Source organism: Mollisia scopiformis (assembly GCF_001500285.1).
Source record: "Mollisia scopiformis unplaced genomic scaffold LY89scaffold_29, whole genome shotgun sequence".
Taxonomy (NCBI): Eukaryota; Fungi; Ascomycota; class Leotiomycetes; order Helotiales; family Mollisiaceae; genus Mollisia; species Mollisia scopiformis.
Genome location: NW_017263609.1, coordinates 307,900 through 330,725, shown reverse-complemented (window position 1 = coordinate 330,725; position 22,826 = coordinate 307,900). Strand labels below are relative to the sequence as shown.

The 22,826-nt window shown below is 46.9% G+C and overlaps 8 protein-coding genes across 8 annotated transcripts; 5 read left to right on the top strand and 3 right to left on the bottom strand.

The window, feature by feature from the left end:
• Positions 1–45: 45 nt before the first annotated feature.
• On the bottom strand, positions 46–990 carry LY89DRAFT_628400 (uncharacterized protein; the record flags this gene model as incomplete). The annotated part of the gene is made up of 4 exons (XM_018211182.1): positions 46–528; positions 581–786; positions 859–875; positions 931–990. The coding sequence occupies 4 exons, from the start codon at positions 988–990 to the stop codon at positions 260–262; spliced, it is 552 nt and encodes a 183-aa protein (XP_018063669.1). The 3' UTR covers positions 46–259.
• Positions 991–1,172: 182 nt separating this feature from the next.
• On the top strand, positions 1,173–2,423 carry LY89DRAFT_657627 (Swi3-domain-containing protein). The gene is made up of 3 exons (XM_018212435.1): positions 1,173–1,529; positions 1,579–1,657; positions 1,707–2,423. The coding sequence occupies exons 1-3, from the start codon at positions 1,285–1,287 to the stop codon at positions 2,298–2,300; spliced, it is 918 nt and encodes a 305-aa protein (XP_018063668.1). The 5' UTR covers positions 1,173–1,284; the 3' UTR covers positions 2,301–2,423.
• A 125-nt stretch (positions 2,424–2,548) lies between these two features.
• Positions 2,549–6,605, top strand: LY89DRAFT_690359 (antiviral helicase). Its single transcript, XM_018216083.1, has 3 exons — positions 2,549–2,800; positions 2,857–5,830; positions 5,880–6,605. Exons 1-3 carry the CDS (start codon positions 2,586–2,588, stop codon positions 6,558–6,560), a joined length of 3,870 nt encoding a protein of 1,289 aa, XP_018063667.1. The 5' UTR covers positions 2,549–2,585; the 3' UTR covers positions 6,561–6,605.
• A 464-nt stretch (positions 6,606–7,069) lies between these two features.
• On the bottom strand, positions 7,070–9,389 carry LY89DRAFT_598097 (uncharacterized protein; the record flags this gene model as incomplete). The annotated part of the gene is made up of 7 exons (XM_018210017.1): positions 7,070–7,372; positions 7,433–7,642; positions 7,689–7,874; positions 7,925–7,965; positions 8,015–8,872; positions 8,929–9,053; positions 9,103–9,389. 7 exons carry the CDS (start codon positions 9,387–9,389, stop codon positions 7,070–7,072), a joined length of 2,010 nt encoding a protein of 669 aa, XP_018063666.1.
• A 6,993-nt stretch (positions 9,390–16,382) lies between these two features.
• On the top strand, positions 16,383–18,727 carry LY89DRAFT_724338 (amp dependent CoA ligase-like protein). The gene is made up of 5 exons (XM_018218888.1): positions 16,383–16,628; positions 16,724–16,959; positions 17,006–17,134; positions 17,188–17,433; positions 17,518–18,727. The coding sequence occupies exons 1-5, from the start codon at positions 16,586–16,588 to the stop codon at positions 18,616–18,618; spliced, it is 1,755 nt and encodes a 584-aa protein (XP_018063665.1). The 5' UTR covers positions 16,383–16,585; the 3' UTR covers positions 18,619–18,727.
• Positions 18,728–19,237: 510 nt separating this feature from the next.
• Positions 19,238–21,147, top strand: LY89DRAFT_690354 (WD40 repeat-like protein). The gene has a single exon (XM_018216082.1). It carries the CDS (start codon positions 19,263–19,265, stop codon positions 20,820–20,822), a length of 1,560 nt encoding a protein of 519 aa, XP_018063664.1. The 5' UTR covers positions 19,238–19,262; the 3' UTR covers positions 20,823–21,147.
• A 134-nt stretch (positions 21,148–21,281) lies between these two features.
• Positions 21,282–22,020, bottom strand: LY89DRAFT_283596 (uncharacterized protein). Its single transcript, XM_018206475.1, has one exon. The coding sequence runs from the start codon at positions 21,934–21,936 to the stop codon at positions 21,454–21,456; it is 483 nt and encodes a 160-aa protein (XP_018063663.1). The 5' UTR covers positions 21,937–22,020; the 3' UTR covers positions 21,282–21,453.
• Positions 22,021–22,499: 479 nt separating this feature from the next.
• LY89DRAFT_598068 (uncharacterized protein) lies at positions 22,500–22,826 on the top strand (the record flags this gene model as incomplete). Its single annotated transcript, XM_018210015.1, has 1 exon — positions 22,500–22,826. A coding segment is annotated over one exon (327 nt), but the record flags the coding sequence as incomplete, so codon positions are not given.

Sequence of the window (22,826 nt, the reverse complement as noted above, 5' to 3'; positions counted from 1 at the left end):
GAGGTGTAGGTGGAGTTGGGGTATTAGAAGTAGCTCTTGGTTCTTGAATGGGTTGGAGCTTAGAAGAGGAGTTCAGGGAAGAAGTCCAAGAAGACGAATAAGCAGCGCGAGCTGACATAGGGAGCTTTATAGAAGGTTGCATTGCTGCAATAGCGATAGAGGATATGATACCCAAATCAAACCACCGAAAAGAAGTATGCTTAATCGACAAATTTAATTCCCAATATGTACAAAGCACTCTTTACCTCTATCCCATATCTCACCTCTTCTCAGCCTCCAACTCCCTCTCAGCTTGCTGATAATACTTCGCCGTATCTACCCCATGCTGATTATGATTCACAAAGTTGAACCACGGCATAACATGCAACCACAACCCCGAATACCTCGAGTTTCGACTCGCCACTCCCTGGATATACGGCGTCGTGCTGCTCACGCCATACAACGGCTCCCCCTTCTTGACCTTGGCTACCATTTCCTTCATATCCTTTTCTACCTCGCGGGAATTCTCTGTGAAGCCGTAGAATCGCACTGTCCACGGCCAATCAGTATATAGTGATCGAAGGAGGGGCTGGAGACGAACGTATTGAGCGTTGATAAGTCATCAGAAATCCAGCTGTCAAGCCGATGGCTCCGGTTAGGCGCATGATGGGTGCGAAACCTCCTTTTCCGACAAGTGAGGGCGAGATTCTCTCCATCAAGAGGAGGATTCCTGGGCCTGCGGTTGCGGTTGCTGCTCCGGCAGCGTAGTCTGAAGTTCGGGCATAGCCAATGACTCGCTTGAAATGTCTATCTTCTCATCAGTCCCGTATCCCTCTCTAGCCGTCTTCTGACATCTCTCTTTTGTCTGGGGGAGCTTACGGATCACTATCAATGAGCTGGATGAGGGCAGGTAATTAGCTTCATTCTCTTGCAGATCGAGAGATAACTTACCGGAAAGTCAGTATTGATCTTCTTCGCTGGCACGTATGGCCGCTGTTCGACGTTCGACATCTTGACTGGGAGATTGATGGCCCAATTGCTGGTCAAGTCCGCATGAGGTCAATCTTCTGATGTTGTTGGAGAGCTTGAGCCGAATGGCGCTAGTGTTTCGATACGGCGACCCAATTCTGCCAAGGGTGACATCGCGCATCGCGTCTCGCTCGATATCTGGGAACGCGGTTCTCGTGTAAAGTGACAGAAGAACTTGGACAACGACGAATTTGCGACTATTGAACTTCTTACAAGAAATATCACTGGGACTTGATTGATTGGGGTTTCACGACTACAAAATTCACGATTTTCAGCATGGCGGATTACGAAAGTAGACCATTGCCAACTGGGGGACCGACTGCTGGAGGGGACGAGTTCGACGATGATCTCTTCAATTATGACGCCGACGAAAATGATCCATTCTCTGAAAATTATGTTACGGATGTTGCGAAAGAGAGAGCAAGGGCGGAAAAGGAGAAAGCTTCGAAGGCAGCTCTAGATGAGGAAGTCAAGATTACCAGGAAACCACAAGCACCACGAGTAAAGTTGGATGAGGATAGGTAGCTAGAATCTCCTAGAGTTATGGATATTCTTGCTGATTGTTCATAGATTACTGTCAGCAGCTGGCATACCCAAGCTACGGAATAAGGCCAAACATCACCTTAAATTCAAGGGCAAAGGACATGAGGTATGTACCATATCCACTTCTGCCAAGTACTTCTTACTTACACAATTAGTATTCTGACACAGCAAGACTGCTTTCCTTCTATCAATTATGGCTCGACGACCTCTTCCCCAAAGCCAGATTCCTCGACGCATTAGCAATGGTAGAGAAAATGGGCCACAAGAAACGAATGCAGATGATGCGAATGGAATGGATCAATGAAGGAAAGCCCAGACCAGACAACGACGACTTATTCGATGAACCCACCTTACCACCAAGAGAAAATGAAGGACGAGAGAAGACTGTACCTCTGGCTCCCATATTCGAGAAGAGAGCAAGTGAGAGACCGAGAACACCACAACCTGATGCAGATGTCGATGCGGAGATGGATGATCTTTATGATGCTACGCCGAAAGCTGCTAGAACACAAACACAACCTGGTTCTCTGTTTGGTGGGGCTGGGACAAGTATATTTGGTAATGCTAAAACTGTGACTGAGGATGAGCCTCTGGAGGATGATCTAGATACGTTGTTGGCTGAGGAAGAGATGCTACAAGCTACGTCGGGGAATGCACAACCTGCTCTAGCTGCTAGTAAGGTAGCAGAAGTTGAGACTGCTATTGATGACGATGAAGAGGCGGCTATGGCTGAAATGGATATGTGGTGATGGGGAGGCCTACAGGGAATCTGGTGTTTGGTGTCTTTTTTGCTTGGAACATGCATCAAATGGCGTAATTGGATGCTGAAGCCTTACGTGGGCTATGTTGAGTAGTCAAATGAACATATGATGACTTGAATCTTTTCGGACAATGTGAATCTTGTTGATGGCGGGGTAGTTGAGCTTTTCAGCCTCGCAAGAGCCTCGCGTATTTCCATGACGCTCTACAAAATAATTAGTTTACTTCGTGTCAATAACCACGAATCTGCCTCCTCTGGCGCACCACAAATTCCGATGGCAGACTCTCTAGTTGATGCTCTAGAGAGAGTACATATCTCTGCCAGTAATAGTGACTCCTTACCAGACGACTGGATTGACTCCATTCTCGACTCGACCCGTCCTCGGAAACGAATAAAGCAATCCCCAGACGCCCTCAAAGCCTCTCTCGAGCAGAAATACCTCACGCCCTCAACCTCCTTCTCTACAGAATGGCTCAACAAACTTCAGCAGTACGTACCTCTCCTCTTCGCATCCTGTAGCAAGACTAACAGAATGCGCTACTCAGACGCTGGGATACTCCCACAGACTATTCCTCCCTCTACAAAATCGCTCCCACACAAACAAGAACCATAACCCGCTTCACGCGCGAAGGACTCTCTGGCCGTGTAACGGGGTATAAGGAAGTCACTGTACCCGCCAACAGCGCAACAGCCAAGAACAGCACGTCGTTCCTCCGCAAGCCTGCCAATAGAGCCGATCTCGTGCGAGGAGCCGCGGGGTTCTTCCCCTTTGCGCCGGGTGGATTAGAGGGCGTGGAAGCGGCTGCTGCGTTAGAAGATCAGATTGTGAGGAACGAGAGTGCTATTCAAGCTGAGGGCAGCAAGAGTAAACTTGAGAGGGTGATCAATTTTAGTGGTGAGGGCGGGTTGTTGGAGATTCCGCCTGGGTTTGAGAGGGGTGGGGAGTTTAAGAAGATTAAGAGGGATGAGGTTGAGGTGAAGGAGGCAGAGGAAGTGGAGAATGTACTGGAAGAAGAGCCGGTGCAGGAATTGGATGATGAAGGAGCGAAAGAGGGTCTTAATGGCACGGCAGATTCTGGTGATGCTTCGGAAGAAGACGGAGAGGATGATATCGATTCTTTGTTACCGGTCGAGTTCCCTGCTCTCGAACCACATGGTGTGCTGGCTGCTTCGAGCGCGAAGAGAGGTGGTCGAGAATGGGCACATATGGTGGACGTCAAGAGAGAGATTACGAATTTCAGAGAGTTGGTCCCGGATATGGCGAGAGAGTGGCCTTTTGAGTTGGATACGTTTCAAAAAGAAGCCGTGTACCATCTCGAGAATGGTGACTCTGTGTTTGTAGCGGCTCACACCTCTGCTGGAAAGACAGTCGTTGCAGAATATGCTATTGCTCTTGCTGCGAAGCATATGACAAAAGCCATCTACACATCACCTATAAAGGCGTTGAGCAATCAGAAGTTCAGAGATTTCAGACAGATCTTTGACGAGGTTGGCATTCTTACTGGAGATGTTCAGATTGCTCCTGAAGCTAGCTGTCTTATCATGACAACTGAGATCTTACGGAGTATGTTGTACAGAGGAGCAGATCTGATCCGAGATGTGGAATTTGTCATTTTCGATGAAGTTCACTATGTCAATGATCTAGAACGAGGTGTTGTTTGGGAAGAAGTTATTATCATGTTACCTGAGCATGTTACACTTATTCTCCTATCAGCTACTGTTCCTAACACTTACGAATTTGCTTCTTGGGTAGGACGAACGAAGCGGAAGGATATCTATGTCATCTCAACTCCAAAGCGACCAGTTCCATTGGAACATTACCTTTGGGCTGATAAGAGTATCCATAAGATCGTGGATGCAGACAAGAAGTTCCTGGAGAAGGGCTACAAGGAGGCAAGTGACATTTTGTCCGGTAGGAACAAGACCAAGGCTTTGCCACCTGCAGAGACCAACAGTCGTGGCGGAGGCAATACTCGAGGAGGCAGAGGCGGGAACCAGAGAGGTGGGAATCAGCGAGGTGGAGGCCAGCAGCGTGGAGGTGCTCAACAACGTGGTCGCGGTGGTCCTCCCAGAGCCAGCCATACTCCTGGTCATATGGGCCGAGGAGGCAGATCTGGTGGCCGGACAACTGCTGCTCAGGATAAGACCCTTTGGGTACATTTGGTGCAATTCCTTAAAAGAGAGACTCTACTGCCTGCGTGTATCTTCGTCTTCTCCAAGAAGCGATGCGAAGAGAACGCAGATGCTCTCAGTAACCAGGATTTCTGCACTGCAACCGAGAAGAGCGCCATTCACATGATCATCGAGAAGTCAATTGCTAGACTTAAGCCCGAAGATCGACTACTACCTCAGATTGTCCGTCTGCGAGATATGCTTGGTCGAGGCATTGCGGTTCATCATGGTGGCTTGCTTCCTATCGTCAAAGAAGTTGTTGAGATCCTCTTCGCACAAACACTGGTCAAGATCTTGTTCGCTACGGAAACCTTTGCAATGGGCTTAAATTTGCCTACTCGTACAGTGGTTTTTTCTGGATACAGAAAGCACGATGGTCACTCCTTCCGAGATCTACACCCAGGAGAGTATACACAAATGGCTGGCAGAGCAGGTCGACGTGGTTTGGATACTGTTGGATCTGTCATCATTGTCACTCCTGGTGGAGTTGGTGAAGCACCTCCTGTTGCAGAATTGAAAGAGATGCTTCTCGGAAATCCTTCGAAACTACAGTCACAGTTCAGATTGACATACAATATGATCTTGAACCTGCTTCGGGTAGAGGCTTTGAAGATCGAAGAAATGATCAAGCGGAGTTTCAGTGAGCATGCCACTCAGCAATTGTTGCCTGAGCACGAAAAGTCTATCAAGGTCTCAGAAGCAGATTTAGCAAAGATCAAGCGTGAGCCTTGTGGTATTTGCGATACAGATCTGGATGCCTGTCATCAGGCTGCTGAAAATTATAGGCAGCTCACTTTGGATTTGCATCTTGGATTGCTCGCCACGCCTGTTGGAAGAAGAATGTTTTCTCCCAAGAGACTCATTATCTACAACAAGGATGGCGTTCGTACACCGGGAATTCTACTTAAGGAAGGCGCTACTACTGGATCAGCTCCAACTGTACATGTTCTCGAAATCAGGACTCGGAGAGATGCAAGAGACACCACTGATCTGCTTCCATTTCTACCGAAGTACCGAAAGTTGTTCACCAAGATGCCGTCAACCAAGAAGGCGATCGCATGGAAGAATCTCTTTATCCCTGTCGCTGATATAGAGTGTGTCACGCAAAGTATCCTCAAGGGTGTTATCCCAGAAGTCTTCGGCAGAGAAGGAGGCTCGGAAGGCCAACAAGGGGCAAGAGACCAACTCTGGCGACTGTGCCAGTCGTGGGAATTGGATGAGTGGAACGAAATGGACTTGACAAGAATCAAAGACTTGGCACTGCGTGAGCTCATTGCTAAACGTAACGAGCAAGCTACAAATGCTCAAAAAGCAGCCAGTCTGTCATGTCCACAATTCGTCAAGCATGTAAGTACTCCTCTTTCTCGTCAAGCATCCTAGTGTTAACAGCGTACAGTTCGCCATGTGCCACGATCAATGGCTCATCCAAGAGAACATTTCCCAGCTTCGCCAACTGATGTCCGACCAAAATCTTCAACTTCTCCCTGACTACGAGCAGCGAATCCAAGTCCTCAAAGACCTCTCCTTCATCGACGACAACTCCCGCGTTCAACTCAAAGGCAAAGTAGCCTGCGAGATCCATTCAGCAGACGAACTCGTCCTCACAGAACTCATCCTCGACAACGTCCTCGCTGCCTACGAACCCGCCGAAATTGTAGCTCTCCTCTCCGCCTTCGTCTTCCAAGAAAAAACCGACATGGTCCCCAACCTGACCGGCAACCTCGAGCGTGGAATGAAAACCATCATCGAGATCTCGGAGAAGGTCAACGAGCGCCAGACGTATCATCAAGTCATCCTCTCCTCGGACGACAGCAACGATTTCGTTTCTCGTCCGAGATTCGGACTCATGGAGGTCGTGTATGAGTGGGCCCGAGGCATGAGTTTCAAGAATATTACAAACTTGACGGATGTCCTGGAGGGCACGATTGTGAGGGTTATTACGAGGTTGGATGAGACGTGTAGAGAGGTTAAGAATGCGGCGAGGATTATTGGAGATCCGGAGTTGTTTACCAAGATGCAGACTTGTCAGGAGATGATCAAGAGGGATATTACAGCGGTGGCTAGCTTGTATATGTGATATTAGATGTGGATTTGAAGGAATGGAAACGAATCTTTGATGAGCTACAAACCTTTGTGATACCGGCTCTTTGTGATGTTAAGTGTCTCTAAATACGTAGCCGTGCTCTGATATTTGTTTCCTGAGACTGGCTTTGCACGTAGAAAGCACGCTGAAAGTTTGCCAGACATTCGAACGTACGGTAGCACTAGTAGCATACAGTGTCACGACAACTAACATCCATGTGGAACTTTGAGGTGTGAGATCAACGATGTATTGGTAATGAAGCTCGACGCCGCGAAAAATGCTCTGCTAAAATACAACGTGATAGAATGTCCGAGCAAGCTCAAAGCTCTATGCTGGAAATGATCCGAAACTCCATGCTAAATCATGCCATCCACCGTCCTGCAAATGCTATGTTCTAAATCCATGCCGATCCGTTTGGAGATCGAGAAAACCCACCGAAAGAATACGCAATAAGGTCATGAGCCATATGGTAAAAGAAAGAAAGAAATAAGAGGAGCCTTGCTTCAGACCTGACGACGGCCCAGAATGTCTTTGACAGCGTTGTCGATTTTTTCTGCTTCGTCGGTAGTGATTTGTCCTCGACGAGCCATGAAAACAGCCATGTTTCCAAATGGCTCAGCGTTGTCCTCTGGGCGATGAAGAAGTTGAGCATGGACGTCACCGTCGTAATTGTATTGCTCATGGCCTGCAGGGAGAATGCCACCGATGCGTGCAAACTCTGCATCAGCCTCAGTGGGCATGAGCTCTGGAATGACGAATCGGCTGGTCAATGCAAAGCGCAACTTGCCTGCTGGCTTCACGGAATGCTGCCAGTTATGTTAGCATGTTTCTAAGTTAATCTGTGACTGCTGCGACACAGTACTCACCTCGTAGTCCTTATGGATGCCGTTGCCATGCATAATCAGAAGATCACCATGCTTGAGAACGATTTTCAAGTAGTCGGCCTTATTGCCTTTGGCTCCCTTGCTCACACCAATTGTGCTCTTCTTCTTAGGGCGGAATTTCATCATTGCATCAGCACCCAACGAAAGAGTTGCGACGGTCGGGCCAAGTGTCTTCTCGCCATCGTCGTGGTACTGTGCACGTTAGCAAGGGTAAATGAAATCTTAGGAGTTGACGTACATCAATTTGACCATCTTCGTAGTATCCCAGAAGAAGGAGCTCATTGAATTCCCGAAACTCTTGCATCTCCTCTCCCAAAGCATGCTCTCCGGCCCAAGTTAGTCGCTTAAGTGCCTTCAAGATGACTGGAGCTGCCTCGCTAAAACCAGTTGTAGTTGGCGTGACACCATATTTGTAGATAGCACCCTGTAATGCGTTAGCGTCCGTATGTTTTGAACTGCATGGGAGGAACTTACCCAATTCGATGCGAAGTGTGAAGTCAAGATTTCGCTGGGTGCTATGAACAATTAGCGACGAGGACGTCAGCTTAATTCAGGAGCACTTACCTCCCGGGCAACGAACAGCATTTCTCTTCAATTTGAAAGATCCATCTTGCAACTGCTTGAACAGATCATCCGGGCCATCTTGTTGCTCGTTGATTACATTGCAGGTCTTGAATAGACGAATCCAACCTGCAACCGTGTTGTTCGATCCAGGAAGAACATACTCGTGAACGTCGTAACGACCGGCAGGAAAGGCTCTGTTAGGGATGTCGTCGTGACAATATTCCCTGAGCTCTTGAGGTTTAGCCATGGCAAGTGCTTCCTCCACTCTAATGACTCTTGGCTTCAGATGATGAACAAAACTGCATGCATCATTCTCGCACTCCCATTGGTGCCATTGGACTCGACGGCTGCAGCAGCCACATTCTGGGCAAATAATGCCAGCTCTGAAGATTTTTTCGTATGGAGTATTGCCAGAGCCATCAAGGTCTGCCTGTGTTGGAAGTGGAGGACTCAGAGGGCCAGGATCCGGTCCGGTGAACTTTGTGCGCTCTCTGAGGAATGCGTCGCTGTATTGAAGGCTTGACGTCTCGACGGTGGCATCCGAGAACTTAAAGAATTGCTGACAATGCGACTGCAAGCAAACCCATCCTTGCTCGTAGAGCTGCTTGCTGGAGTAATGGCAAGCTCCACAGACTTGAATCGTGGCTTTTGGTGACTCGTAGTCAACCGCCAAGGGATCTGTTCCAGCAGGGTAGGTACCGTATGCAGCCCACCAAGATCTCTCTGTCAAGTCGATCTTCTCAAGTCGTATCTTCCATATCTTCTTGTCGGTCTCTCGCCAGACGTCAGTCACCTTGAACCATCCCAGAACGTTGTAGTAGTGAGGTAACTTCGAGGGGCTCAGACGGTTTCCCTGACCTACAGACACGTCAGATTCTGTGGTGAATCGAAGGAACATAGGAGTGGAAACTTACCTGCGATAACCAGAACTGCGCCGCCGTCTCTCATAGTTCTCTCGGCTGCAAGGGCAGATGCCTTGTTGTCCTTGGAAACATTCTGAACTGTGTTGCCAGAATCATCCTTGCTCCTATCGCCGCCGCTGTTCTTGTAAGCTGATCTGTTTGTAGAATGAGAGGGGTAGATCTTACATTGTAGTGATGATGATTTGGTCATCAAACTTGTCGAGTGTCCCGACCTCTGCGTCAACGAGGAAGCCATAGAGTATACCTTCGCTCGTATAAGCTCCAGACTGGTATGCTCTGTAGGCTGGAAGTGTCTCGCAAAGCTGCTGGCGCTTATTGGCCCACACTTGAGGCATGTCGTGAGGATCTGGCTTACTCTCGGTGGAGTTGTTGTAGTAAGCAGCCTTCCGGACTTTCACTGCCTTTTTTCGAGACTTCTTTGGGCTGGTGAATTTTTCAGGCTCAATGTCCATACTTTCAGCTGGCTCGAAGTCATCGTCATTGTCTGTCTCCAGCTTGGCCTTTTTGACTGGGCCAATGCTCGAGACAGGCGCAGGTCTCTTGCGGAGGCTGCGATGTCCTGCGGTGACGGGGTACTTTGACAAGAGCATTTCGAGGCTCTTCTTGTCTGGCTTGAGTTTGACAATCAAGCTGGGTAGAGAAACTGTCGTAGAGACAGACATCTTGGCTGTGGCCATGTTGGTCCAGCTGCGGAAGAGAGTGACGGAGTCAAAGTCGTGAAAAGGTTTTAGTACTTTTGCTCCTCGAAAGTACTCAGAAATATGTCGGGGAAATGATACTAGAATGTTGTGGAATAAGAAAAGTCTGGGTGATGATGTCTCTGTGTGGAGTGTTGTGTTTTTGAGAGGAAGGAAAGTCAACAAATGCGTTTATTTGTAGACTTCCACTAGCGCCTTTTCCCCCCTCGGTCGCGAGCCTCATCAGTGAAGTAAACGTCCACCCGAAATCGGAACGTTAGAAATGGCGTCATATATATAATTCACTTTTCAGAATGGAAGGAGCGACGGGTCTTGTAAGTCACAGCATAGCTCGCACGACTTTTCGGTGTTCGAATGTGGCACATGACTCCAGCGCTTCGAGCCTTCCATTTTGGGTTCACAGAGAACACTTGATGTATCAACAGCATTACATCGTCCGAAAACAAAACAGAGAACCATAGTAGAATGATGGTTTGTATCCATTTCAGACGTTCTCCCCTGTATTCCCCTGTCCAAAACCAAAATAGAGAACCACAGTAGAATGGTAGTATGTATCCATTTCAGCCGCTCTCCCCCGCATTCCCTGCGCGCCACTGTCCAGACTCCTTGTTCGAGCTGCAGCTGGAAGCACGAAATGCCAATGTATGATCTGCTCTCACTCCGAAGCTAGTTTGACAATGGCTACGTACAGTACGCGACATATGGACAGGTGAGTGCATGAGAAGCTAATCTCCTGTTGTATTATTTCAGATGTCCTTCCACGTGAAAGTGCCTTTTAGTTAATAAACGCGTCAACTGAAATCGGAGCTTTTCCTTGAGTCAGCTCCTTTCACGCCAGATCCAGCATAACAATGCAAAATAAATAAATACAGCACACGACATATAAATAAGTGAATGCTTGAATTCTTGAGCATTTTGCTGCATGATTTCAGATGTCCTTCCACGTGAAAATGCCTTCCAGCTGGTGAACGCTTTCAATGAAATCAGGACTTTTTCTTGAAGCAGCTGCTCTCATTCCGGATCCAGCTTAGCAATGCAAAGTAAATAAGTACAGCACAGGACTTATGAATAACCGAATGTCTGAAGCCTTGAGCAGTATGTCCAGCATTTGAGAGTCTTTTTCACTAGAATCTGTGTTCGGCTTGTTAACCCTTTCGATAAGATCAGGACGTTTCCTTAATTGAAGTTTTCGACACTGAAAACAATTTAATAATACATAGTAAACAAATATAGTACACGACACATGCACAAGTGAGTGTCTGAAGACTCGAGCATCTTGTTGCAGCATTTGAGAGGCTTTTCCGCTGGACTCTGCGTTCTGCTTGTTGACGCTTTAGATAAACTTAGGACATTTCCTTGATTCAAGTGTTTTGACTCCGAAGAGAGTTTGACAATACATGATGACCAAGTATAGCACGCGACATACAAATAAACGAGTGTCTAAGATAATGAACCTTTCGTTGCAGCATTTCAAAGTCTTTGCTACTTGAATCTGTGTTGAGCTTCCTGGCGCCTCAGATGAAATCAGGACATTTCACTAGTTCAAGTACTCTGACTCTGAAACTATTTTGACAATATATGATGACCAAAATACAGCACGCCACAAGAGAAGGCGTCGGTGTCTGAATTCTTGAATCTTGTAATGCAATATTTTAAAGTCGTTTCCACTTGAATATAGGCGCCCAGCTCGTTGATGCTCCAAACGAAATCAGGACTTTTCCCTAGGAAAACTCCTTTGAATTGAAGTCAGACCAGTGAAAAAACTAGAAAAGCTATACCTGAACATCCATCAACACTCACAACCGTCGACATCTACAATTGTCGACATCTACAATTGTCGACATCTACAATTGTCGACATCTACCATCGTCGACATCCTCAGCCGTCGACATCCTCAACAGCTGACGATCATAGGCTTCGACAACCACAGTCATCGACATCCACAGCCGTCTACATTGAATGAATGACTATTCAGATGTTTTCAAGGAACATCTCCAGTGATAGTGGACACATGCTGTTCAAGTTGCAAATCACTACATACTGGAGACAGCAGCAAGAAACATCACGAACACCATGTCGTCCGCTCCAGACTAAATTGGACATAGCAAGAGATGCAATATCAACCTTCTGGATGGCACGAGTGGTCTCATCATCCTATTACCCTTGACTGAAGGATAAGATATGTAGCTGTGGGACATGTCTCTACAACCTTTCGTCGCATATTTGACCCAGTGACAACGGCAAGGATAATGGCAACGGCACAATACAACAGACATGCGTGAATAATATTATGCTCATCAACAGTAAAAGTCAATCTTGCTCTCGCTTGATCATGAACATGACTTTTAGCTGATCGTGGAATAAGCATCTAAGAGCTTCCCATACATTTCATAGCCAATCTAATCGAAACCACATGGTGGACAAAAGCAAGCGGTATCATGCTTGCCCGTAGCACAAACAGAGCTTGCTCGTATTTGAGCTGTGCGGACGACTGGCAGCTGCTTGCAGAGGAGGTCCCTAGCAACACCTGTTCCACTCCACAACGAGAAGATGGTAGTAGCATGAGCCATGGAAACTAGTGTAGCTACGATGTAATGTGATGATTCGAAATATTTTAAGTACACTTGATGGCATTTCAGCAAGCACATTTGTGCTTCAAGCACATACATGCCTCTCATATGAACATACGAGCAAGATGTGATTGATATCAGTCAGCATTGCACTCCCCATCTATGAACAATGCAACAAAGGTACGATTCTGCAGAACAGAAACACAGAGCATTGAAAATCTCCGGGTCCAATCATGCTCTAATGCCAACAAAGATCTTTCAGCTAGATGAAGCTCTGAAGGCAAACTAATGCAGATGGTTCATACTCGACTCAGCACTGTCTGCTGAATATTTGCAGCACTCTACTGAGGACCAAACCTCATGACTCTATCTAGGTACAGAGCATCTAACATTATCAACATCTAGATCAGAACAAGACAGGCGGAGCTACTGGGATTATGCTCGCACTGAACTTCTCTACTTGAGAAGAGCAGAACCAGACATAACCTAGAAAGTAGAATTTTGAACACCAAACGAATATGCACTGGGCAGTTGTAGAAATCACAACTGCTGTTAAACACAAAACGGTTGCGGGAACACAAAACTGCTCAGAACCACCATTCCCCAATCCGAAAATTCCAAAACAGGCATAAGCAGAAACTGGGCAGACACAACAATGAAAATAACAATAAATGAACATCAAGCAGAGTGAGCAACCAACAAAGAGAGGGCACTCTCAATGTAAATGATATCGTGTCCGCGATTGAGGCTTTAGAGTCGGCTGCAGCGCAACCTGATATAGGATGCAAGACATCAACGAACCACAAAGGATATAAAGATTCTCTACAATCAGCAAGTCGAGTCCGAAGTTGAATCAAAGGGGGAACCCTTCACCTGTAGGAAATATGTTCGTGTCTGGGCGCTGGTATTGCTTTGCGTGCTATTGCGATGAAGTGTTTGCGCAATGTGCAGGGGGGGGGGGCGCAACCGAATATCGACTCCTCATGGAAGGTCAACACAGCTTCTCTGTGTGAAATTCGAAGATGAGTATACGTGTTTTGTACGTGTTTGTTCGATGAATGATGCTGATGGAGATATTCTGAGCCGTCCTCTAAGGAGCGCTAAGGAGCGCGGTGTAGATCTTCCTCATGTGCTGTTGTTCGTTTAGTGAAATCGAGGGATATTGCGTACTTGTCACCGCCTTGTTGTAACAGTGTTCTCCGAGAGTCGAAGACGAACGAGAGTGACATGTATGTATTGGCTTGGATTTGTGAACTGTGCTGTTTGTGATCGTTGTGATGATAAAGGTGGAGTTGTTGTTATGAGCTTCCTGAACTTCTGGTTAGATCTTAACTTTGCGGACCAGCAGCGGACATGCGGTATCGCACGTCGAAGATGAGGAGTGTGATACGTACGTACTTGTGCGAGTAATTGGCGCTCGATAGCTCCAATCAAGGTGAAAAGGGGGTGTTGTTGTGGTGTTTGAGATTGCGCCTGGAACTGCGCTTGTTATGCGCGATACAGTTGATGATTTGACAACCTGTCAGCCAACACGAACGATTGCGTAAGTCGAAGACGACAAGATGAGATTTACTGGTTTGTGTTCGAGTTCCCAGTGTTTGACTGAGGTGACAAAAGTGGTGGTGTTGGGGTTGAGGGAAGTGACTTGCCTTGGATGTTTATTAGCTCAAGCTGAGATTCTGAGGTCTTGCTTTTCGGTCGCGAGACCTTGCGAAGATCAGAGAGAGTAAGATATACACTTTAGTTTGAGTTATTGTTTTCTGGAAGTAGCAGTCAGTGCCAGAGGGTTAGTGTTGCTGGCCATAAGGCTGATCCCTTAGATTCTCGGCTAATGCAGGCCTTGATATGAGGAATCTGCGGGCGTACCACTAGAATACCCATATGTGCGTGTCGAAAGTGAAGAGCCTTGCCTTGATATAGGTTGTACACGTCCATTGGGCGCGGTATGGGGTGTCTTGTTGACATTCTGCGGATAACTGTGGGATTTCTCGGTTAGGTCATTCTTGGTGGTGATAGACTGCAGCCCTCATGGACAAATAGACTGATTGTGCGAGTCAAAAGCGAGGAGACCTACCATCTACGTTCCATTCAGAGTTCCGGGTTGCGATGGTATCAGAAGATGAGAGGAAGTGCGTGTTGTTGTTCTTCTTGAATCTGGCCCTGCTTCTCGGCTCCCTTACTTGCTGAGCTGTCATGACGTGCGAAGGCATTTGGGTTGAAGGTCAGGGACTTTGTGTGAACAGGTGAAAGAGGGGTCAGAAAGGTGTATTTGAAGTTATTTCTACTGCAAATGGCTCCCATTGGAAGTTGCAGGTTGTCTCCTAAATTTGAGAATGTCAGCCTGTTTTAAAGCAACATGAAGTTCGCTAACGAAAGGCAAGCGAGGGGCCGAAGTTGGTCTTGATCAAGGAAGACTGGATTCCATCTTTAACAGGAAGGTGGGAGTTGTCACGGAAGCCCATTCACCAAATCTGCGTGGAATAACGGCCTGTTTTCGAGACGCTATTATGATAGCCTTGTAAACAAACGGCCTGATATTCAAGTAACCTGATACAACATTGGAATTATGTGGACGGCCTCTGCACAATGAACTTACTTCACAAGTGTGAACAGCTGAAATACAACAGTTCCAGAGGCAAAGGAATCTGCTGTTTCTGGGAACTCTAGAGAGCGCAAACACGCAAATAGTCTTGACTTCCATATTTGTTTGACAGACACAATTCTGAATTGTCCACTGCAAGCAAAAAAGCCACACCACATGTTAGACCAAAACACTGGCACCATTCCATACGCCGACTCGGTAGTATGATTCTACGAGCGTTCATGATTTGTGAGCTCTGGTTCGAAGGAACTTACTGGCACATTTTGGCTTTGAGATGAATTGTGCGCGGGCTGTGAGTCCATGGTCGATGACTACAAACAAAGAAGAGAATCATTCCATTATGGAAAAACAATGTACTAACACAATTGTACAGAACTGAAAATGTCGGGAAAATAGGATCGCTTCCATCGACGGTCAATATATCTGCTTTTCTGGGGAAGGCATCTTTCGCCCCTAGCTTCAAAGGGTTTCAAGTGATGCTGTCATTTAAGTTCGTGACTAGCAAAGGTTGATTCTGTGCACTGCTTTGAGTTATTTCGAATTATGGCGTTCATTCGTTTGCTGCTCGTTGTGGAGTTGGAGGTTTCTGGATTGTGAACGTGTGCTCCTATTGTTGGTGAAGAGAGTTGGAAGGGCTCGTCCTAAAACAGAGCTGAGGATACTTCCGTATGGTACTTCCATGTGATACTAAGCGTTAGAGATTATTTGCTGCATGATGCTCCAAGTTGCGATACCAGCGTTTGGGGAGCTTCGATTCGAGAAGAGCAAAGTCGCTGTGAAATTTCGAATTCAGAAATTTGTTCCCGCGGAATGAATGCCGCTGCCGGCTAGACCCTTGCCTGAAACACATTAAGCTTTAAAGCAAGAAGGGTCCAGACAGAAATCTAACGTCAAGTTTAAGTTTAATAGTTCACTCTGACATCATATGTGGAAACTAAGTAGATATCATCACTCTGTGTCTCCACATTGCTTGAAGTTGCGGGGTTTCTTAGCTTAGGAATGTTAAACATCTTCCAAGTGCTCCTCTGCTCCGAAGCAAAGAATGTAACAAACTGCCTACAGAAAGACTAGTAACATACATATATTGTTGGAGGATGAGCAATATTTTTGACAAAATGTCAATGAGATATTATCTTCATGAGAGTAATGGTTTTCTCATGAAACCTCTGCCAACAAGACTCGTGAACAAATTCTCACAGGGAGCCAAGACCAACATCTTGGCTTCATTCCGAGATTCTGGGTCTTGTTAACTTCACTACCATACCTAGCTCTATCATCTGTCAGCCCGTACGAGTCATGCTCTTGCATGAAGTCCCTCCAGAAAGTATCTTCTGATCACGTGTGCTGCCCCTTATTTCCGCTATTCTTTCGGACATGGCCCAAGAAGGCTAGACTCCATGAAGCTTCAACCTCGGTGGCTCGGGCGGGAAGTCAATTGTGACGAAGACAGAAGGTAGAGCAAACCCCGCATGCGGGCATTGGTCTGCCGCCAAATATGGGGTAAGCTATGGTTGGCTCGATGGTCGAGTGTCCTCTGGATTCTGGAGTCTCGAGGCTTTTCTTTTTCGAATCGTTCTTATCTGTTCTTCTGTCTCACATTTCCGCTGATCCTCGATCTCCTTTCTCTTTTTTCTCCTGTTTCGAAATAACAAGTCGTACAGTTGTTAACCCAATAGCGAGAACAGAAGACAAGATTGAGTTTGCGTATCAGTCGGTAGTATCCCGGGCGGCAGCTGTGCACAGGCGTACAGTTGATTAATCACTGTTACACACACACGATGGTTTTCACTCCTCCATCATGGGTACCTGCACTTCCATTCGGTGAGTGAACTCTGATCATCCTAACGAAAGTCAATCAACACGTGTCTTCGTGGCAGGTTAGTGATGGAGCTATGGTTAACAATGCTTAATCTCAGATCCTCCCGATTCGATTCCTATCAGTCAATTCATGCTCGATGACACTTACGGAAGATGTCCTCTGAAAGATTCGCGGAATCCCTTCACATGCGGGCTGTCTGGGAAGACATATACTGCGCTGGAAATGGTTGACCGAGTCGATTACTTGGCACGATCATTGGCAAAGGAATTTGGATGGCATCCGAATAAGGGAACAGAATGGGATAAAGTCATTGGAATATTTGCGCTGAATACAGTATGTGAGGATTATTGCCTGTATGCATTTGTCTAACAATCTGCAGGTCGACTCCATGACATTAGCATATGCCGTCCACCGTTTGTCTGGGATCGCGACTCCAGCCAATGCTGCATATTCTGATTCCGAGTTGGAATTTCAATTGAAATCCTCAGGAGCCAAAGCTCTTTTCACTGTAAGCCAAACCAAACACCAGACAATTTCAGCTAAGTAACGGTTTTCAAACAGTGCATGCCTCTCCTCGAAACAGCTTTAAAAGCCGCGAAAGGCGCCGGAATTCCCAACAATCGGGTATATATTTTGGAGATGCCCAAGGAGTTTTCTGGCACTCAATCTGTACTCTTCCAAACTGTTGGAAAATTGATAGATGCTGGCAAAACCTTGCCTAAGCTTGAGGCATTGAAATGGGAGAAGGGCCAAGGAGCCAAACAAACAGCATATCTTTGCTATTCCAGTGGTACTTCAGGACTACCAGTAAGTCTTCCAAAGATCTGGGATCGCAGTTTTTCTGATCTACCAAACGAACTGCATAAGAAATAAGAGCTGAGATCAATATAGAAAGGGGTCATGATCAGTCATCAAAATGTGATTGCAAATGTCATGCAAATTGCGGCATTCGAGAAGCCAATTAGGGAAAAGCGTCCAGGCACTGGTAGTGAAGTGGTTCTCGGTCTCTTACCATTGAGCCACATTTATGGCCTGGTTGTTATTGCTCAAGCCAGTACATGGCGAGGTGATGGTTGCATCATCATGCCCAAGTTCGAGCTGCAGTCGTTCCTTAAAGCTATTCAGGACCACAAGATTGTTACCTTGTATCTGGTTCCCCCGATCATTATCCAAATAGCGAAGAACCAGTCAGTAGTCTCGAAGTATGATCTTAGTAGCGTCAACGTAATCTTCACAGGCGCAGCACCACTGGGCGCCGAAACTGCGGAAGAGCTGCAAGGATTCTACCCATCCTGGAAGATCCGCCAAGGTTACGGCCTCACCGAGACCAGCACCGTCGTTTGCTCAAGTCCCGAGACTGACATCTGGTTTGGTTCGTCTGGCTCTCTCCTACCTGCAACCACTGTCAAAATCGTGTCCATGGAAGGGGTCGAAATCACTGGATACGACCAACCCGGCGAACTCGTCGTTCAATCACCTTCCGTTGTTCTCGGCTACCTCAACAACGACAAGGCCAATAAGGAAACGTTCATCGAAGACACAGACGGAAAAGGAAGATGGATGCGTACTGGTGACGAAGCAGTGATCCGCAAAGCTCCATCTGGTTATGAACACGTCTTCATTGTCGACCGAATCAAGGAGCTGATCAAGGTCAAGGGTCTCCAAGTTCCACCCGCAGAACTGGAAGCTCATCTCCTTACTCACCCCGCAGTTGCAGACTGCGCGGTCATCCCTGTGCCCGATGATGCAGCAGGTGAAGTTCCCAAAGCTTTCGTTGTCAAGTCCAGCTCTGTTGGACTCGAGGAGAATGATCGTATGGTAGCGAGAGATATTTGCAAGCATGTTGAAACTCATAAAGCAAGACATAAGTGGTTGAAGGGAGGCGTAGAATTCTTGGATGTCATTCCAAAGAGCCCTAGTGGAAAGATTTTGAGAAGGTTGCTTAGAGATAAGGAGAAGGAGGCTAGACGACAGAAGGGAGCGAAGCTGTGATATTGTGTTGCATTGCGTCTGGTTACTTTTTTGCATCATGGTTTATCGTCCTTGACAATTAGATGGGTACCTTGTAGATGATAATTATAAATCTGAACACTTTGTCAACATTGTCCTGGACTCCTTCAATCAGCGAGCCAATCCTTCTATGCAATCCTCTAAACCGTAATCCCAGCAGCTTGTGAAGAAGGACGAAACTGTAAATAAACTCTAGAAGGAGAGTCTACCAAAACCAACGAGTCTTCTCTGATGACATCAACAAATCTTTGCTTTCCAGACTTATTGGTGAATGTCAGGGATTTGCTTTGCAATACTGCTTTCTCATAAAAGAATTTACTTTAAGATTTCGAGAATAACATTGTAAGATTCACCTTATACTGAAGCATTGCTGGTGATCGCAGCCACGGCGGGGCAAGGCTGATATTTCGCCTCGCTTGGCGCGTGCAGGGCAAAAAAGTTCGCTCAATTTCCAATCTGCACCAGTCTGGATTATCAAGCAAGATTTGAAGCTTCGAAGCCAGGAACATAAAGTGCGCCGAACCACCGAGTTCACACTCTCTTCTTCCCTACCTAAATTATTCCTCATCTCCCTTTCCTTCTCTCCTTCTATCTCTCCATCCCTCACAATTTCATTGTCTTCCATAATGTCCGCCCCTCAAGAACTCCACGACCCGCACAGCGGCGATGAAGAGGAAGCCACCATGCTAGACGCAGACGAAGCCGCAGAAGAAATTCTCGACGATGACGACGCAGCCATGGACTCCGGCGATGACGAAGAAGCTGACCCAAACGACGACCAGATCATGCAAGAAATCGAGATCCAAAACGATTCCGCAGCACACTTCGACTCTTTCAAAGACAGCATATTCTGTATAGCTCAGCACCCTCTCCTGCCGAATATAATAGCTACTGGAGGCAGTGAAGGAGAGGACGCTGGCGGGGTGGGGTATATCTTCGATTCTACACCGAAAGAGGCAGATACACCTGTTCTGCCGCCTAGCTACCAGAGTGCGCCGAGTGAGAGGACGGAGAGGAAGAGTCTTGAGTCGTTGTTTAAGTTGGAGGGACATACGGATTCGATTAACGCCTTGACGTTTACGTTACCCAGGGGAGAAGTGCTGTTGTCTGGTGGTCTGGACGGAAAGCTGCGAGCATATTCGCAAAAGGATAAGAGTGGACAGAAATGGGCATATCTTGCAGAAGCTCAGGAAGTGGAGGAGATCAATTGGTTGATTCCATGTCCGAATCCGGCATACGAGAATACGGTTGCACTTGGGGCACTCGATGGGAGCGTATGGGTCTACACTGTTGACACCTCGAGTAAGGATGCACCGTTGCAGATTGTACAGTCATACTTTCTACACACTGTGAGCTGTACAGCTGGAGCTTGGTCGAGCGATGGGAAATTGTTGGCTACTGTTAGTGAAGATGGTAGTTTATACGTCTGGGATGTATTTGGAGAAGGTGCAGCGGCAGGATTGACACAAGGAGAAGGCGGCGCATATGTCGTGGGACTCACTTCCCTCGATCAGAGATTTGCGGTCGAAGGAGGACTGTACAGTGTGGCGATTGCGCCAACGGGCGCTTTCGTGGTTGTTGGCGGCGCAGGAGGGGCCATAAAAGTCGTTGGCTTACCAAGATTAGGAGGTGATGCTTCTGGAGCTGCGCCTGCGGGGAGGAGTGGTGCCGGTGCGGCGTCGAAGTCGAAAGGTGGGAAACAAGTTGGTGGCAAGGCGTCTGGCAGTGCTGCATCGGCTGGTCAGGCAGGTCAAATATTGGCCGATCTTCAAGCACAAGGAGATGGTATTGAAACATTGGCTTTCGCTCCTCCTCCATTGACGCTCTTGGCTGCAGGTAGTGTGGATGGCAGCATCGCTCTCTTTGATTCAGCACACAGATTTGCAGTACGGCGGCATATCAAAGAAGCTCATGAGGAATTCTCAATTGTCAAAGTAGAATTTGTCAAGAATTCGAGGACGGGAGGATGGCTATTGACAAGCTGCGGGATGGACGGAGTGGTGAGAAGATGGGATACCAGAGGTGGTACTGGAATGGCAAACTCTGGGTTCGTGAAAGAGTGGAAGGGGCACAGAGGAGATGGTGAAGGAGGCGGTGTCCTTGGTTTCGTGCAAGGCGATGGTACCCGAATAGTTACGGCTGGTGATGATGGGATCTCGTTGATCTTTGAGGCGCCAATTGCTTGATCATTTGAATTACATAGACCTGCATAGTTGGCGTTTGGGCAATTATCAGAAAAGGATGGATAAATGCAATACCCTCACCGACTATCCCTTGGGGAACCATAAAATGCATGCACTTTTGTGTTATGACGAACCAGGAGCCCAGCTCCTTTTTGAAGAAAGTGAGGGACTTTTTGCACTGATTTCCTGAGAAGTATGTGCTTCGTGAAGCCCTTGGAAGCAGCTGCGGTTATCTTGATCAATGGATAGTTTATCCGTGCCGCAATGACGTTCAGCAGCTTCCGAGGCATATGTATTTATTCGACCCTAGTCCAACCAGAAAAGAGCATGTTTCAGTAGTCCTTCAACTTCATGCCTATGTTTGCAGGTTAGAAAGAGAAGAGGCTTGTTTAGCGCCCCATCATATGGATCCATTCGCGTGTTCCATCAGCAAGGAATATCCGGTGCAATACCTCTCTGCTGCAATGTCTCAAGTCTCATTTCAGCTGAACTAGTCATTCTGCCACCCATTGTTGAAAGTTTTCGTCTATACATGCTCCTCACTTTCTCCTTCGCAAGCGGCCCTTCGACAAAAAATCTTGAATACGCTATCTTAGTTCCTCCTAGCATTACACATAGATCTTCTGCTGAAAGATCAAGTATCTTCGAGAGAAAAAAAGATCCATCCATCAATCTGAATCGATAGTCGCGCGAAATGCGACCTAGGTGAAGGACAAGTATCTAAAAAAAATATGACTTGTGGAACAATATATTTGTCGAACGCCTCCTTATTGCACAATGCTGCTATTCTTTCGGAATGAAAACTTCTCTTCATGGTGTTGCAATTAAATTCTCCTTCCTCCACTATGTCTTGACAAGTGCCAACGACTTGGACTGATAGATGTCTCTTTGTTTGTGCCAGCTTCGCCTCTGACATGGCAGACTCTATCGATTTATTACCGATTAAGGCTTCAAAAACAGTCTGCGAGGCCACAATGGTGGAACTCGTCAGAATACCAAAGATCTTAATCTTCCTCGTGGCACGGATTCGACTCGAGGTAGTGAAGAGCTGCATCCAGACAGTTATCGAGACTATCCAAAAGTTGGCTTGAGCTTGAGCCAGTCCGATCTTTTCCATGCTTCGAGAGTCCTAGCAAATCTTATTGTCTGGACCAAAGCGATTGGCATGGAGAGAAACTCCATTGTAGTGGAGAAAGCCAAGAAATAACTCTCTGAGTGTCTGTCTGGCCTGCCTTTTTGACTTCAGAAATGAATATAGCTTTTATTGGTTTGAGGAAGTTTCATGCTACCAGAACTTAATTGGAGAAAGATATTGACTCCCGGTACAGTTCAGCAAGAGGTCACATTTGTGAAGCGAAGTTGGTGGCGTCTGCATGTCATACAAATTCTCACTTCTCGACTTGGTGAACAATTTCGCCAATTCCTCCATATTCATGGCCAGCACATGAGACTCTCTGCAATAGTCAAGAAACCTCCCAAATCGCGGCTTAGACGCTATCTCATCCGATTTGCTTCGCCATTCCTCATTTATCATTACGGCTCGGTCTTTGGTCACGCTCAACTCCAGAATGCCCCAAAGAGTGGCAGGCTTGGAGGAGATGTAGCATTTAGAAAAATGCAGAAGGAGCGAGGAGCTATCATTAGTCTGATCGCTACGATATCTTTCCAACGAACTTCTAAACCATGTACCGAATCGAGCAACACGTACTCCCTGAGATAGCAGATCCACTTGCATTCAAGGCATCATTTCTATCAGACTTCTCCATGCTCTCCGTAACGGCAGCAATCCTTGCTCAAGTAGCAATTACCGCATTGTCATTGCAAAATCTAGACCAGGTGCACCGAACAGCAAATGCAGGATTCATCGTCAGCCTTGTCAAAGCTTGTCTGTCTGTGTGGACATCGACGTCAGCTTCACAAATGCTCACGGGTTTGGACACTACAGACGCCCTGCGCGACTGGTTAAGCAATCCAGCACCAAAGGTCACAAGAGTTACCTTGGAATAG

Excerpts from the sequence above, each read along its gene's own strand:
- LY89DRAFT_283596 (XM_018206475.1), bottom strand. The coding sequence starts at position 21,936 with ATGGAAAAGATCGGACTGGCTCAAGCTCAAGCCAACTTTTGGATAGTC.
- LY89DRAFT_724338 (XM_018218888.1), top strand. The coding sequence starts at position 16,586 with ATGGTTTTCACTCCTCCATCATGGGTACCTGCACTTCCATTCG. Across the intron at positions 16,629-16,723 it reads GGTACCTGCACTTCCATTCG|ATCCTCCCGATTCGATTCCT; the intron begins GTGAGTGAACTC and ends GCTTAATCTCAG. Across the intron at positions 16,960-17,005 it reads GAATATTTGCGCTGAATACA|GTCGACTCCATGACATTAGC; the intron begins GTATGTGAGGAT and ends AACAATCTGCAG.
- LY89DRAFT_690354 (XM_018216082.1), top strand. The coding sequence starts at position 19,263 with ATGTCCGCCCCTCAAGAACTCCACGACCCGCACAGCGGCGATGAAGAG.
- LY89DRAFT_657627 (XM_018212435.1), top strand. The coding sequence starts at position 1,285 with ATGGCGGATTACGAAAGTAGACCATTGCCAACTGGGGGACCGACTGCT. Across the intron at positions 1,530-1,578 it reads GTAAAGTTGGATGAGGATAG|ATTACTGTCAGCAGCTGGCA; the intron begins GTAGCTAGAATC and ends GATTGTTCATAG. Across the intron at positions 1,658-1,706 it reads TCAAGGGCAAAGGACATGAG|TATTCTGACACAGCAAGACT; the intron begins GTATGTACCATA and ends TTACACAATTAG.
- LY89DRAFT_690359 (XM_018216083.1), top strand. The coding sequence starts at position 2,586 with ATGGCAGACTCTCTAGTTGATGCTCTAGAGAGAGTACATATCTCTGCC. Across the intron at positions 2,801-2,856 it reads TGGCTCAACAAACTTCAGCA|ACGCTGGGATACTCCCACAG; the intron begins GTACGTACCTCT and ends TGCGCTACTCAG. Across the intron at positions 5,831-5,879 it reads GTCCACAATTCGTCAAGCAT|TTCGCCATGTGCCACGATCA; the intron begins GTAAGTACTCCT and ends AACAGCGTACAG.